This window comes from Ctenopharyngodon idella, chromosome 24 (assembly GCF_019924925.1).
Source record: "Ctenopharyngodon idella isolate HZGC_01 chromosome 24, HZGC01, whole genome shotgun sequence".
Classification (NCBI taxonomy): Eukaryota; Metazoa; Chordata; class Actinopteri; order Cypriniformes; family Xenocyprididae; genus Ctenopharyngodon; species Ctenopharyngodon idella.
Genome location: NC_067243.1, coordinates 23,038,649 through 23,054,559, shown reverse-complemented (window position 1 = coordinate 23,054,559; position 15,911 = coordinate 23,038,649). Strand labels below are relative to the sequence as shown.

The 15,911-nt window shown below is 38.1% G+C and overlaps 1 protein-coding gene across 2 annotated transcripts in view; it reads left to right on the top strand.

The window, feature by feature from the left end:
• Positions 1 to 14,349, top strand: part of ush1c (Usher syndrome 1C) — a 34,650-nt gene extending 20,301 nt beyond the window's left edge. Inside the window, exons 5-11 of one of the 2 annotated variants that reach the window (XM_051884708.1) lie at positions 2,521 to 2,634; positions 6,299 to 6,340; positions 6,487 to 6,540; positions 6,631 to 6,730; positions 6,953 to 7,062; positions 10,120 to 10,175; positions 14,130 to 14,349. In XM_051884708.1, the coding sequence (XP_051740668.1) occupies positions 2,521 to 2,634; positions 6,299 to 6,340; positions 6,487 to 6,540; positions 6,631 to 6,730; positions 6,953 to 7,062; positions 10,120 to 10,175; positions 14,130 to 14,142 (489 nt within the window). In that variant the 3' untranslated portion in view covers positions 14,143 to 14,349. The remainder of the gene's footprint in view (positions 1 to 2,520; positions 2,635 to 6,298; positions 6,341 to 6,486; positions 6,541 to 6,630; positions 6,731 to 6,952; positions 7,063 to 10,119; positions 10,176 to 14,129) is intronic. The other variant, XM_051884707.1, reaches the window with a different exon arrangement.
• The last annotated feature ends 1,562 nt before the right edge of the window (positions 14,350 to 15,911 follow it).

Below are 15,911 nucleotides of genomic sequence, written 5' to 3'. Positions count from 1 at the left end.
TTGCTAAATCATGCACAGGATTTACTAATTCGTTCCCTTGATTTGCTAAATCATGCACAAGATTTACTAATTCGTTCCCTTGATTTGCTAAATTGTGCGCAAGATTTACTAATTCGTTCCCTCGATTTGCTAAATGGTGCGTAAGATTTAATAATTCATTCCCTCGATTTACTAAATCATGTGCAGGATTTACTAATTCATTCCCTCGATTTGCTAAATCGTGCACAAGATTTACTAATTCGTTCCCTTGATTTACTAATTCGTTCCCTCGATTTGCTAAATCTTGTGCAGGATTTACTCATTCATTCCCTCAATTTGCTAAATCCTGTGCAAGATTTACTCATTTGCTAAATCGTGCGCAAGATTTACTAATTTGTTCCCTCGATTTGCTAAATCGTGCGCAAGATCTACTGATTTGTTCCTTGATTTGCTAAATCGTGTGCACAATTTACTAATTCGTTCCTTCAATTGCTAAATCGTGTGCAGGATTTACTAATTGGTTCCCTCGATTTGCTAAATCGTAGCTTACTATTTTTTCCTGCATATCATGTGCTGGGCTCCATACAAAATAAATATAGTTGCCACAAATCCTATACAGTATCTCACAGAAGTGAGTACACCCCTCACATTTTTGTAAATATTTTATTATATCTTTTCATGTGACAACACTGAAGAAATGACACTTTGCTACAATGTAAAGTAGTGAGTGTACAGCTTGTATTACAGTGTAAATTTGCTGTCACCTCAAAATAACTCAACACACAGCCATTAATGTCTAAACCGCTGACCACAAAAGTGAGTACACCCCAAAGTGAAAATGTCCAAATTGGGCCCAAAGTATCAATATTTTGTGTGGCCACCATTATTTTCCAGCACTGCCTTAACCCTCTTGGGCATGGAGTTCACCAGAGCTTCACAGGTTGCCACTGGAGTCCTCTTCCACTCCTCCATGACAACATCACGGAGCTGGTGGATGTTAGAGACCTCCACCTTCCGTTTGAGGATGCCCCACAGATACTCAATAGGGTTTAGGTCTGGAGACATGCTTGGCCCGTCCATAACCGTCTTGGAGGTGTGTTTGGGGTTGTTATCATGTTGGAATACTGCCTTCTGGCCCAGTCTCCGAAGGGAGGGGATCATGCTCTGCTTCAGTATGTCACAGTACACGTTGGCATTCATGGTTCCCTCAATGAACTGTAGCTCCCTCAGTGCTGGCAGCACTCATGCAGCCCCAGACCATGACACTCGCATCACCATGCTTGACTGTAGGCAAGACACACTTGACTTTGTACTCCTCACCTGGTTGCCACCACACACGCTTGACACCATCTGAACCAAATAACTTTATCTTGGTCTCATTAGACCACAGGACATGGTTCCAGTAATCCATGTCCTTAGTCTGCTTGTCTTCAGCAAACTGTTTGCGGGCTTTCTTGTGCTTCATCTTTAGAAGAGGCTTCCTTCTGGGACGACAGCCATGCAGACCAATTTGATACAGTGTGCGGCGTATGGTCTGAGCACTGACAGGCTGACCCCCCACCCCTTCAACCTCTGTAGCAATGCTGGCAGCACTCATACATCTATTTCCCAAACACAACCTCTGGATATGACGCTGAGCACGTGCACTCAACTTCTTTGGTCGACCATGGCGAGGCCTGTTCTGAGTGGAACCTGTCCTGTTAAACCGCTGTATGGTCTTGGCCACTGTGCTGCAGCTCGGTTTCAGGGTCTTGGCAATCTTCTTATAGCCTACGCCATCTTTATGTAGAGCAACAATTCTTTTTTTCAGATCCTTAGAGAGTTCTTTGCCATGAGGTGCCATGTTGAACTTCCAGTGACCAGTATGAGAGAGTGAGAGTGATAACACCAAATTTAACACACCTGCTCCCCATTCACACCTGAGACCTTGTAACACTAACGAGTCACATGACACCGGGGAGAGAAAATGGCTAATTGGGCCCAATTTGGACATTTTTATTTAGGGGTGTACTCACTTTTGTGGCCAGTGGTTTAGATATTAATGGCTGTGTGTTGAGTTATTTTGAGGGGACAGCAAATTTACACTGTTATACAAGCTGTACACTCACTACTTTACATTGTGGCGAAGCGTGATTTCTTCAGTGTTGTTACATGAAAAGATATAATAAAATATGAAACCGTAACTGTTTGCACTGTATTATATATACACATACCTCCTTTTACAGTAGTCAACATTTGAAGTGGATCAAAAACGTTAATCCAAGCTGTCTTAAGAACTAAAGTGTCCTAAGAAAAAGGTTTTCGGACAACTTCAAATGTTGACTACTATATTTGTGAGGTAATGAAATTTAAAAAGCCATTTCAAAAAAACATCATTATTACTAGAAAGACAATGGCTGACATTTTGCATGATCTATATATTTCCTATATTAAATATTCATAAAATATAATTTGTGTTGTGTGATTAGGATTGCGTAACTCTTGAAGGTATATCACACCCTGACCTTAAGTTTGTGTCCCTTACTGCTAACATCTGCATAGCAAATAGCCCCCAGCCCTCCAAACCAGCGGAGACAGATCAACCCTGTCATGTCAAAACCTGTCATGCTACCAAATCAGACCTCACAAAGACCCACACTTCGCTTTGAGACCATGGTAAGACAGGAAGAATCAGTGTGTACGTGCGATGATGATAATGGTAATGATGATGCATGCATAAGCTACTGGATCTTTATAACATTGACTCATTGGTTTGATTGTTGCTCCAATTGCTATTTGACTCACTGATTATAATTTGAGTTTTTCAAACTCAAGGAGGACTACATAGATGCAGCTTTTACTGATTGCACTGATTAAGAAGACAGAAGGAGAAGAAAAGTAGGGGAGAGAGGTGAAAAGAGAGATGCCTTTTCCATTTGTGTACACAATGAGACTTTTAGAATTAAAATGTCTCTGATTGATCAACATGACAAACCTAGACATACTGTCCCTGTCCTCCATCAGACATTCAGTTCTGTTTCATCAGATCACAAAGGAAGTTAATCGCTTTGCCCTGTCCTTGTCCCTCCTAAATTTAAGTGAATGGGTGCTTGCCAATTCTGTGGTTATTTTAGGAGGATAACAAGATGATCAAGAGAGGACAAGACCTTGCTGCCTTGGGGTGTCTATTCAGTCTTACTTTATTATTGATAAATTTATTTTGCTATAATGCATAAGCCTAATGATCCATCTTGTTCACTCTTATCTAAAGAAACAGATGTCCTTTCTCTCAAATGATTCAGTACCTTATAGCTTCACCATCGTTGTTGTTCCGTATATAATGGATCATCAGTGCAGTCAAGCAGTCAGTGTTGTTTTTATAGCTCACAGATGCCTGAATTCATAGATAATAGTTAATAGATCTATTTGCCATGCTGAGGTAGACCTTATATGGCACATAATGAGATGGTGTAAGCTTTTAGTGTGTGTTATTGTGAGGTGTTTTTAAGAGTCAGTCACAATAACGTTTGTTTCAGCCCCCAGAGATGCTCAAACGGATGGTCACGTACAACACGTCCTTTAAATCCAGAAAGAAACAAGTAACTGTCATTATTACTTTGTGTTACACCCCTCCTCTCTCTCTAAGCACTCTGGTCCTTGAGTGAAGTCTCTGCAGTCTGATTGTATACATCTGCATGTGAAGCGTATACTACATTTCTAACAATATTTCCCTGGGGGATATTGGTAAAATGTATCCATCTGTGCTGATTTAAAACTAGTTTTGTGTTCTTGACAATAATTAAATGGGTCATATAATGCGAAATACTTGCTCTAAAACTAAAAATTTGTGTGATTGAACCACAATCACACACGTTTGTTGTTGTTTATATAATGGATGTTTACATAGAAGTCTTAAAGGCACAGCAGCAAAAAAAAAAAAAATTACTGTTTGGGTATTTTAAATGATATGAAAATACATTATATGAACCATTTAAGGTCTGAATTTTGGGTTGTTTGTGGAAATCTGCTATGTTTTTATCCATCTATTTTTATGCGCATTTTGGGATATCGCATAAAAAACTGCTGCAATTATTGTTCTCTTCGACTCACTGGATGGAAACTCTGGTTTATTCACAAGTGTTTTATATGATATTCCAAGTTAAATTCACAACTTTGGATGGAAACATAGCTAGTGTAGATTTTATTCTTGTCTTAGGTAAATGTCTACTGCTTTTCTTGTGTTAAACGTGCATGTTATGAATATCTCTTAAAATACTCAAGGACATCAGAAGTATGATTGCAATATTACACTTCTTTCAGTTAAGATGTTATATTTTCACCCTTCCATGACACTGAACTGGTGGATTAACTCGAATATATCAGAATTCTACCACAGTCACACCTATATATTCCCATGCAATCATACCTCCATCTTATTTGCTGTGAAAGCAACATTTGAGTGGATCTCATATGCACTGCTCAAATGGGAGAATCAAACTGAAGGTTATATAATATTAGAGTAAATATTCACCGAATGGCATCTTTGTGTGCAATTTCATTTTATTTTATTTATTTTTTTATGAGGAATTGCATCACTGGAGGTCTGTGTGTTTCCATTTTGTAGGTTCAGTGGTTGTTAAACCTTATTTGATTATTTGTCTTGATGGAAGACCAGTGGTTTTAAGTGTGTTAGGGTTGTGAGAGAACCTTTATATTGCACCTAAACATCATTGCAGATGATTGCCTATTGGCACCATCCAACTAGAAAGCTACCAATGGATCCAACAAATCAAATGCATCCTTTCTCATTATTAATATATGTGTACTATGTAGTAGTATATTATTCATTGTGTTATACTGTTTCATGTTATGGTACATTGTTCTTTTTATTGACTTTTTATATTGTTTAGCTCTGTATTTAAAAAGAAACTTGAATGTAACATCCTGCATTAACTTTAAAGGGTTAGTTCACCCAAAAATGAAATTCCTGTCATTAATTACTTACCCTCATGTCGTTCCACACCCGTAAGACCTTCGCTCATCTTCAGAACACAAATGAAGATATTTTTCATAAAATCCAATGGCTCAGTGAGGCCTGCATTGCCAGCAAGATAATTAACACTTTTAATGCCCAGAAAGCTACTAAAGTATTTAAAACAGTTCATGTGACTACAGTGGTTCAACCTTAATGTTGACGAGAATACTTTTTGTACACCAAAAAAACAAAATAACGACTTTATGACAATATCTAGTGATGAGCGATTTCAAAACACTGCTTCATGAAGCTTCGAAGCTTTACGAATCTTTTGATTCGAATCAGTGGTTCGGAGCATGTATCAAACTGCCAAAGTCACGCCCCCCAGTGGTGAACCATTGAAACTTCGAAACACTTATCACATAATGAAGCCTCGTTTACTGAAATCACGTGACTTTGGCGCTCTGAACCACTGATTCAAAACTAAAGATTCGTAAAGCTTCATGAAGCAGTGTTTTGAAATCGCCCATCACTAGATATTGTAGATATAAATATTCACATGAACTGTATGAATTGAAACACGTGAAATGCAGGCCTTACTGAGCCATCGGATTTTATCAAAAATATCTTAATTTGTGTTCTGAAGATGAACGAAGGTCTTACAGGTTTGGAACGACATGAGGGTGAGTAACTAATGACAGAATTTTCATTTTTGGGTGAACTAACCCTTTAATTCAAATATAAACACAATAAGTGAAGTAAGCAACAGATTTTTGTATAAATATGCACACGCAAAATTTTGTTTGTGATACCGGCTGATATGACAATTGTCTTGGAATTTATACTGACACCTATAGAAGTGGATATAGCGTTGCGCACCAATTTCATCGTAGAAATACTCATTCAGTCATGATCAATTCATTCTGAAAGCGAAAATGTCCAACAATGTGGAGGTTGACAAGATAAAGCGAGTAGCATTCAGCTGGTCATGTGATCTCAAAATGGCGGTAATAAATAAAGAATAAAACAGCTTTTTTAGACCAGTGATATGACTGCAGTTTATGTGATTGTACCATTATTTTAAATTTATTCGAAATATGCTATTAGTTTTGTGTTTAAATGGCAATAATAAAAAATACAGAGTGCAGATGCTTTTTATAGATTGATATAGTGGCCATGCCAATCTACTGAGGCATGTTTTGTTAAACACTGATCTGGAAGAGTAAACAGAACTTGGCATTAATTGGATTAGAGTGACAATTATCCAGATATATAGTGTTCATTTGTCTTTTCTTGGAAATCAATAAGCACTAATTTGTTTCTGTTTAAATTATGTCCTTAGATTAAACCTCATTTGTTTTGCAGGGATTTCAGAAATACGAGGATGATTTTGATCCATATTCCATGGTATTGTAACCTTTTACATTAACAGTTCTCTCTGTACCCTTTTGCCATTTTTCCATTTTATAACACAGATATGACTCACTCCTTGAACATTTCTCTATGGAATATTACTTTTACCATCTTTGCTCAAACTGTGTATGTTTTAACAGTTCACGGCTGAGCAGATAGCTGGCAGAGATGTGCGACTTTTGAGAATTAAGAAGGTAATTAAGGAAATAAGAAAAAAACAGAAAAGTGAGCAACATCTGTAAAATGGAAAATAAGATTTTTTTGATTCTATTCACATTCTTTAGGAAGGAAATCTTGATCTGGCCATAGAGGGAGGGATCGACTCCCCATTGGGAAAGATTGTGGTGTCGTCTATCTATGAGGGAGGTGCAGCAGATAAACACGGTAAGTCCTACAAAAATAATACGTTTCCAGGATATCATAGAGGTTTGAAGGTTGGTTCTTTTGACTTTAGGCTTTAGCAAACACCTTAGCAACTACACAACAACACTCAATCATTTGTGATATTGATTATATTGACTTAATAAAACATTTAGTTTTGTTTCAAAATTACTTTCTTAAATTTATTACTGTTAATTTTCCTTGTTTTTGACCATGTTATCTCAGGTGGGCTCGTGTCGGGTGATGAGATCATGGCTGTGAATGGAAAGATCCTGACGGATGTGACTCTAGCTGAAGGACAGACCTCAATGTCTCAGGCCTGGAACAGTGGAGGGGTACGGCCCTCATTACAATAAAGCAACCAATCACTTTTAATCAGTTGATCTGTCTGAACAGATTGTCTTGGGGGTGAAGAAGACCATGCAGCTCATTGGAGCCAAATGGTTTGCACACACACACATATTTAGGGTGTGTTCACACTTGTAGTTCAGTTCTCTTGGTTCTTTTGGTCCGAATCAAAAAAGGAAATTATACATTTAGTCTTAGTTTGCTTAGCTTTCACAAAGCTTTGAAAGCTTTTTTTTTTGTTTTTGTTTTTTTTTTCATTTTTAAGACCGAACCGAAAGATACAAAACACAAAAACAGCTTTTATGACGTGTATTTTGTTATGGAACTTGCTGAAAATCCAAAACATTAAGGGCTTTCGCACTGAATAGTTCTAAGAATTAAGTTATAGGACCTAGCAACTAAGATAGTTCCCTGAGAACTAATTTCTCCCCCGGGCTATGTTCCTGGTTGCATTCGCATTGGGAATAGGAGCTCTGAAGCGGCCAACAGCGGCGTCCTTTAAGCGCGGCATTTACAAACGCTAATAACCAGTGAATGGAAGATGCCGTGATCGGAGCTGTGTTTGTTGTGTGTCATGGGTTTTGTGATAACAGAGATGGAATGTAAACGCATAATATACATGACTGAAAGAGCAAAAACAGGGGCTAAGAGAAGAAATCTCTTAGTATTACATATAATTGAAGCGGAGAAAGAACACAACCCTACAGACAACAGGTAAATGCCATTATCGCTGTTTTCCATGTTCGTGAAGTAAATATGTTTACACGGCTTTTCAAAAATGCATATGCGTTTGACAAATCAACGTACACTTACGTCACTGATAGTTCCTATAGTGCTGGTTTAGACCCTACTCTGAAGTAGGAGCTATTTTAGCTCCCCCAAGAGTTCCTAGAACTAAAATCGTTCCTAGTTCTTGCGGTGCGAACATGGCAAAGTCCGGGTACTTCAGCCAATAGTTCTAGGGACTATAAAAAATTTCCTCCGGTGCGAAAGCCCCTAATGCTTTGTGCTGGGCTAAATGCGCTCGTTGTGTGTGTGTACATATTGATGGTATTTTTACCAGTTGAGAACTCATGAATAGCTTATAAAATGTTATAAGGAGTCAAAACAATGATAGGAATTACTCTGTTACACACACAAACAAAGATCTGCGACAAGGAGATGCGTTTCCGACGTCTCTACTGAACTGTGATGGGCAACGTCATGACTATAACTCTTATGCATTCTGTCTTATTCTTCAGTCTTATTAGTTGCATCACTTGACATCACCAGTTTTTGGTTCATTTAGTCATTTAGTCTTTGGTCTGTGTTGTGTTCATATTTCTGTCGAACCACACCAGATTTCTTTTGGCCTTTTCAGCGATCCGCTTGTTTGGGGCACACAAAGGTTCAGATGGTTGCGTTCACACTTATTCAAATGAACTGCACTAACAGAGCAATTGCACCAGAGTTTGTTTTAATTGAACCAAATCTGCCAAGTGTGAACACACCCTTATCAGTTACACTTAAATTCACTCTAGATTTGAACACTGGTCACTCATCAAATTCTACACATTCGTCATCCTTTTGCGTTTGTGAATATTTTGACAAATTTGATATTGCTTTCCACTACAAATAAGAGTCTTGCTCTCATCTTACATCTTACCATATACTGCATTCACGTAATGTTGGAATAACTGCAATTTCCAGCATAAAAACCATTCACATAACGTCCTGAATGTAACAAACCAAATTTTCAGTAGTCATATTTATATAACTTTTTAACTTTTAAACTTATGTAGCTTTGTGTCTATCAGTCCCAAGTGTCATTTTATTCCAGCATTTGTGCACTTTCCTTGTTCTTTAAGATTTTACAGAAGAATCAACACACTCTTGTAGCAATTCGTAACTATTTAAAATTTGGGCATTTTACATTGGTCTTGAATTCACATGAATTTGTAAAATCTCATTCACGTTTTCATATCTTTTTGATATTGGTTTAGGAGTAGACCTTCATGCTTAGTTTTTCTCTAAAAATCGTACGTTTTCATATGACTTGAATGAATTTGACAAAATGTAATAGAATACAACATTTTTAATGAGATTGGTTTGGAAGAATATAGAGGTGAACTGAAATGTAGTGATTTATGTATTATATCTTTTGCTGTCATCAACAACAAAACTGGATCTTATTAGTGCTGCTGTAAAACATTTCCAGCTGGTTAAACTTAGAAATGAAAGTTCACCTGCTGCCTTAAAAATGTGAGTGAACTCAACTAAACAAGTTAACTCAACTTGAAGATAACCTTTTTTTTTTTCAACTCACAAAAAAATCAAGACAATGGATTATTTTAAGTTTATTTTTTAAAAACTTGTGTTCAAAATCCAAAACTTGTCATGACAATTGGAGTTAAAGAGAACAAATAAGTTCAAATTACTTAATGGTGCTGTAATATTTTACAGTGTTGAAAATGAATCATTTCTGAGTACAGTGACGTGAATAGCTGTGTGGAATCTCTAAGGTTTCATTGCACAATTACAGTAATTACGATAATTCCGACTGCATTAAACCAATTCTGCAGAATTACGATTTCCCTCAACATTAGTTATAGAAATAGTATGGTTGTAGGTATGCATTATTTTTTAATTATTATTAGGTTAAAACAACAACCTATGCTATTGGAAATTAGTTTTTTTTTTTTTTTTTCTTAATATTATTTTCCTTGGGAGACACAAATCCAAAGAAAGTGCACAAGGTCTGTTGCTGTAATGATTTTTTCAGCAAGCATCATCAAATATAGATGAAGGGTTGAAGCAGAAGTGAAGCAGAATGTATCAAGAACGTTGTGCCATTGTGTTTGTCAAACGTCAAGAGAGTGGGGTTTTAAGTAATGTTATTCACAGTTAACGCATTTAATTAATGCAAATGAAATGTGTAGGAGGAAAATAAATCACTGACTGCATGTCTTCTATTGTGTGCTAGAATTTATCTGACTCGTACAAAACACTTCCATCCTTTTGTTCATGTGCATATGCTTGTTATTTTTCTGTGTATGTGCATGCAGGACTGGATTGACCTGGTCATTGCAGTGTCTCCACCGAAGGATTATGAAGATGAAGTGTACGTATAGTTGCATTCTTCCTCATAATACAATGACAGCTCTAGTGCTCTCTAAATTCAATTCACTTGAGTGTAGTATTATGTATTATGTGGACTGTTTCCATTGTGCCCAATGAAAAAAGCAATCAGTTGGGTAAATGGCTCTCAATGGTGAAGCTGTCATCTGCTGTATGTCTTCAGCCCTAAAGCAGCATCATTCAGACCCACTGCAAAGAAAAAGGTTTTCCAAGGCAGTGCCCCTGTGTACAGACAGGGCTACGTCCTTCAGATGAGGACCCCCCATCCCCCAACCTGATCAGCCACTAGCCTAGTGGTAAAAGCCCCCCAAATCCACCCATACCATTCTGCAATGTGCATCATGTACATGTGACAATCTCTTTGTCAATCTGGAAACCCACCCAGATGTTTTCATTTGGGGATTTGGTGTGATAATGATTCAATAATGCAATATTCAATACTCTGTTGTTCACAAGGCTGTGCAGTCGTTCTGATTGATGTTGTTCAAAGGGACTGTTACATGTCATGACTCGTGCATTGATTATTGCAGCTTTGATCTGTCCTTTTGCTACTGCGTGATACTATAAATATCTACAGCACTACTGTGCATAGAGTTCTGAAAAGAAACTGCCATTGGTTCACTAGAAGCAAACTATGAGTCAAAAACGTATGGACGGGTGCAACATTTGTGCTTGAAGTCATTTATATTTGCACTACCAGTAATGGCCCGCCAGTTGCAGCAGATAGTAACTGCGTCTTTTGACTTTTTTTATCACCAAGTCTTGTTGCTCATTCTGTGAATCAATGCAGTGACAATCTCTGTAAATTTTATATAGGTTTCATGTATAGCATTTATAGTCTTTGCTGTAAATTTCCTTTTCCTTGCTAAGAGTGCAACCTTTTTTTCTTTACCCCTCGTGTGGATGTGAGACGTTAGGTTAGATAAGGGGAATGTTAGATAAGGTTAGAAGGGGAATGAGACACTGCGTCATGGAGTTGACGCTATGGGAATGAAATACTCACTATGCCCTACTGCTCAAATGCCTGCTCACTGTGTTGTGGCGGCGTTTCACAAAAATGTAGGGTATGGCATGATTCCTTCTGCCCATAAACCAACAACATTCCCAAGTAGGCTAAATATATAATATCTAAACAAAATGTGGACAAAAATCTACCATACCAAAAAAAATGAACGAGGTCATGCACAGACTTAACAACAACAATACGAAATCAATGCAAATTCTGAAACAGCCCTATCTACACTGTGTCCTAACAAAACGCAACACTCAAGAAAATGTATCTTTTCCACGTTAATCACTTTTTTTTTTTTTTGTACTAACGCGACGATTCTGTTTTTCAAACAGTTTCTATTTCTCTGCGGGCGCTGCGGCTGAAACAGCATACAAAGTATGACAATGATAATCTCAGGTGCTGATTATGTGCTTTATTTAATATAAAAAGAATTTAATGTGACTTTGAATATCATTTTTTGTGACCTTTATAGACATACTGAAAGCAACAATGGATAGGCTAATTCACCTCAGATCTTGAAAATAAATTTTCAAGGAAACAACAATGTTCAAACTGTCAACTCAAGATTAACAAACAAGTGTATTCTGTGATAAAAAAAAATAAAAAAAATGAGTCACAAATTGTGTAAGATTTAGGAATTTGATAATGTACTTATCCATTTCGTTGCAAATGCAGTGCGCTTGCACAGAGAGCCTGCCCACACGCTCAACTGATTGGCTGTGATTTTTGATTGATTTTGTCATGTCTCCGGTCCAGTCTGGTTTGGACGGATAAATTGCTTACCGCTGGAAAATCTTGATGCGTCGCGTCTAGTTAGGACACGGTTTTAAGGTGATGATACACAGGGCAACTTTTTTGCGCAATGTTGCCGGGCAATGTTGCCGAGCAATGTTGCCATTCTCAATGGGAAAGTGCCCAAGCAACATTGCCTGGCAACATTGCTCAAAAAGTTGCCCCATGTATCATCACCTTTAGACTATTTAAGTTTGCTTTTCAAAGCTGCAACCTCTGCCAAAGGCCATCTCAAGCAACAGAACTAACAAGCAGCATCATAAGCTGTTTATTTCCCGTTTTGTCTGAATGCCAGGGTATGGCAACTGCCATACTCTGCCATATGTAAACGATGCCCCTGTGTGAAATCACCAGCAAACAAAACTGTAGCCAAAGATTGCCATACAGCACACCTAGTGACCAAGAACTATCAGCCTGAGGCTGATAGCTCCGTAGCTCAATACCACCCCTATCACCTAATCTATGTGACCTGGGGCAGAACTGACTAGGTAGATTGCAGCCTCACTGCATCTGCCACCAATAAGGTGGAACAGACTAGAGAACTGCCACCCAGACCCTCTGCCATTAGTTCCAGAGGGACAACCTACTCAAGGGAGAATTAAGTATCCCGTCCTAAGGACTGGGAGAGGCCTCAGGAGAGAACACCGTTCTCTCAACTGCCTGCTCTACCAAGGAACATGGTTAACCAAAACTGTGTCTCCTAGGGTACTAGTCGACATACAGTCATAGGGGCTTTTGCACTGAATAGTTCTAGGAACTTCACTATAGGAACTAGCCTTCCTAGTGGCTAGTTCCTATAACGAAGTTCCTAGAACTATTCAGTTCCCAGAGAAATAATTTGTCCCCCGGGCCATGTTCCTGGTTGCATTCGCACCGGGAATAGGAACTCTGAAGCGACCGACAGCGGTGTCTTTAAGTGGGGCATTTACAAAAGCTAAAAACAACTGGTTAGAGGATGCCGTGATCGGAGCTGTGTTTGTTGTGTGTCGTGGGTTTCGTGATAACTGAGATGAAATGTAAACGCATAATTTAGGCGACTGAAAGAGCAAAAAGTGGGGCTAAGAGACGAAATCTCCTATGACAACTCTAAGTGTTACATATAATCGCGGCGAAGAAAGAACACAACCCTACAGACAACAGTTAAATGCTGTTATCACTGTTTTCCATGTTCATGAAGTAAACATATTTACACAGCTTTTTAAAAATGTCGGGTGCCGGTGTTTGACATACGTTTGACAAATCTGATAGTTCCTATAGTGCTGGTTTAGACCCTACTCTGAAGTGGGAGCTAATTTAGTTCCCCCAAAAGGAGTTCCTAGACCTAAAATCGTTCCTAGTTCCTGTGGTGCAAACACTGAAAAATCCGGGTACTTCAGCCAATAGTTCTAGGAACTATGAAAAGGTTCCTCCGGTGCGAAAGCCCCTCATCTGACTATTACCTCCAGTGTGAACCAGAAGGGCTTACTGAGAGAGCGGAGCACCACAGTGCTCGCATACCACTCCCTACCAAGTAGCTCTTATCAGCTGATAGTTGTCCATCCCAACAGTTCCTACGGAAACATCCTAGTGTTCAAGGGCGTGACAGACAAAGGGATGGGGCAATAGCTGTAGCTAAAAAGTGGGTCACGAATTGTGAGCACACCAACTTTACTTAATGAGTGTGATTACAAGATGCACACTAATCAGCAGAAGCCATATGCTGAAAAAGTGGGGTAGTGAGCAGCCACTTATTCATATAGAAGAAATCAGGGGGGACCCGATCCGAGGGGCGCAAAAGCCTGGCTCTCATCCAACTTGAAAAGAGCCAGGCAGAAGTGGAGCTTCCTCACTGTGAAGCGTTCGCAAAAAAACACACAGAAATTTTTACATGCACAGACAAACAAACGGCTTCATGAAGACAAAGAAGCTGATAACGTTCTTTCTAGGCGCCCTTTCTATGCTCTGTCGGCGCTCCTGTGACATCACTTGACTGCGGTAGCCAATCGAGATTAGCGTGTAGCACACATGCTTCAGACACTAGCTCATGAGGAGTGTTCCAATAGCGTCAACTCCATGACGCAGTGTTGAGTTCCACTTCGAAAGGGAACCCTCAGACTAACTGTATTTTTATATTTTCTGTCGCTCTTATTACAGGACATTCTTTTAAGACGGACCACAGGAGGAATCGATTGAGAGCCATTCCTTAGTAATTTTGAAGCAAGCACATAATTTAGTATATATGTTGTAAGTGAAGCAAATGCAATTATTCACATGATTTATAAATACAACATCTGTTTTAGAAATACATAATTTACTATTTGGGCCATATTTTGTTCTTGTTGTATGAAAAACAATAAATATGCATTAACAAAAAGGTGTTTTTGTGTGATGTTTGTATGATTTCTGATTAATCGCAAATTAAGGGTGCTTTCACACTGGACCCTTTTCACATTTCTAGTTTTGGAACAAAAAAGTAAACTGTAGGAGGGTAAACTTCTGTAGTAAATGGGAGAATATACCAAATAGAATTTCTTTGTTATCGAAAGAAACAAAACCCACTATTGCATTTCCATAATTTTCCAAAAGAGGAAAAAAATAGATAGAGAAGATGGTGGTCAAAAGAGAGAAAGATCAAATTTACCATTACTGTATTATCTAGCTATTAACTGGTTATGTGTAATGTAATACTAGGGTAAAATATCATATTAGCCTAGATATAGCCTACATTAAATTAAAAAAAAAAAAAAAAAAAATTCAAATGGCTGTATTTCCGATCTTATCAGCCCTGATGTTCCCGCTCAATTTTATTCAATCTGTATTTTTTGGGTCGAACCCCATATTTTAGTTTATGTAATCAAAGCAACTGCTGTTTACCTCTGTTGCTATGTAATGACTAGTCAACTACAGTTGCTTTCACACACGGTTCACGATTGTGCACACGAGTTATGAAAACCGGGTTCGCATCACATTCAAATGAACCAATCTCTGACATCAAACGGACCTGTGTGAAAGCACACTATAATGGTCAGGGTATCAGTTATTTTCTGTGAACTGGTCAAACGGGTTGCCCAAACACTGTGAATCAATTTGTTGGTGCGTTTAAGTCATGAAGGAAAGACCATCCCATCCCCCGATTACACAGACAAGGCTTAAGCTAGTCTTAGACTAAACTGCATGTTTGAGCTGTTTTAACTGAAAGCAACTTGTCCTGACATATCTTAAAATATTGTTTTGTATCAAGATGCACACCAGTAATGTTTTTTTTTTCTAGTGGACGTTTATAAAAGCTACTTAAATGTCCTAATGGAACTAAGGCCTAATCCTGTGTGAAACCGGGCCCATATTTATAGAGTTGTACGCCACCACAAAGGCATAATTACGAGTGATAAATTTAAAATAAAAATTCTGGTTTTTATAAGCTGGGTGTGTGTCAATGAGAAACATAGCAGTCTAGTTGACGGTAAACATAAGCAAAACACCTAATACGCAGGTGTGTGTATATATATATATATATTATGGTGGTTATCAACATATTGTATTGGTATATTAATATTATGTCCACTTCCAGTTATTTTTAGCTGAAAAAACAGCTTGTTGCATTGCTTGTTACTCCAAACTGGTATTTCTTACCATAGTATTGTAATGTTTGTTCATTATTTTAAGTAAACTGGTTTGTAGCGCTAATGATTTTACACTTTGTTGTTCTTGTTATTTACATATTGTGCTGATTGAATCGGAAGTCTCGCACATTCAAAGAAAATAGCTTACTTCAGCATTGCGAAATAACATGGATACACTGGGGAAACTGGTTATTTGTTTTTGGTTTCCTTTGTTCTTGTCTCCTATTATTACTTTGCCTAGGTGTGTCCATGGCCGGGTTTTAGAAATTCTGATCTTGCTAGTGTGTCTGAAAAAACTGCTTTCTCTGATCTACAT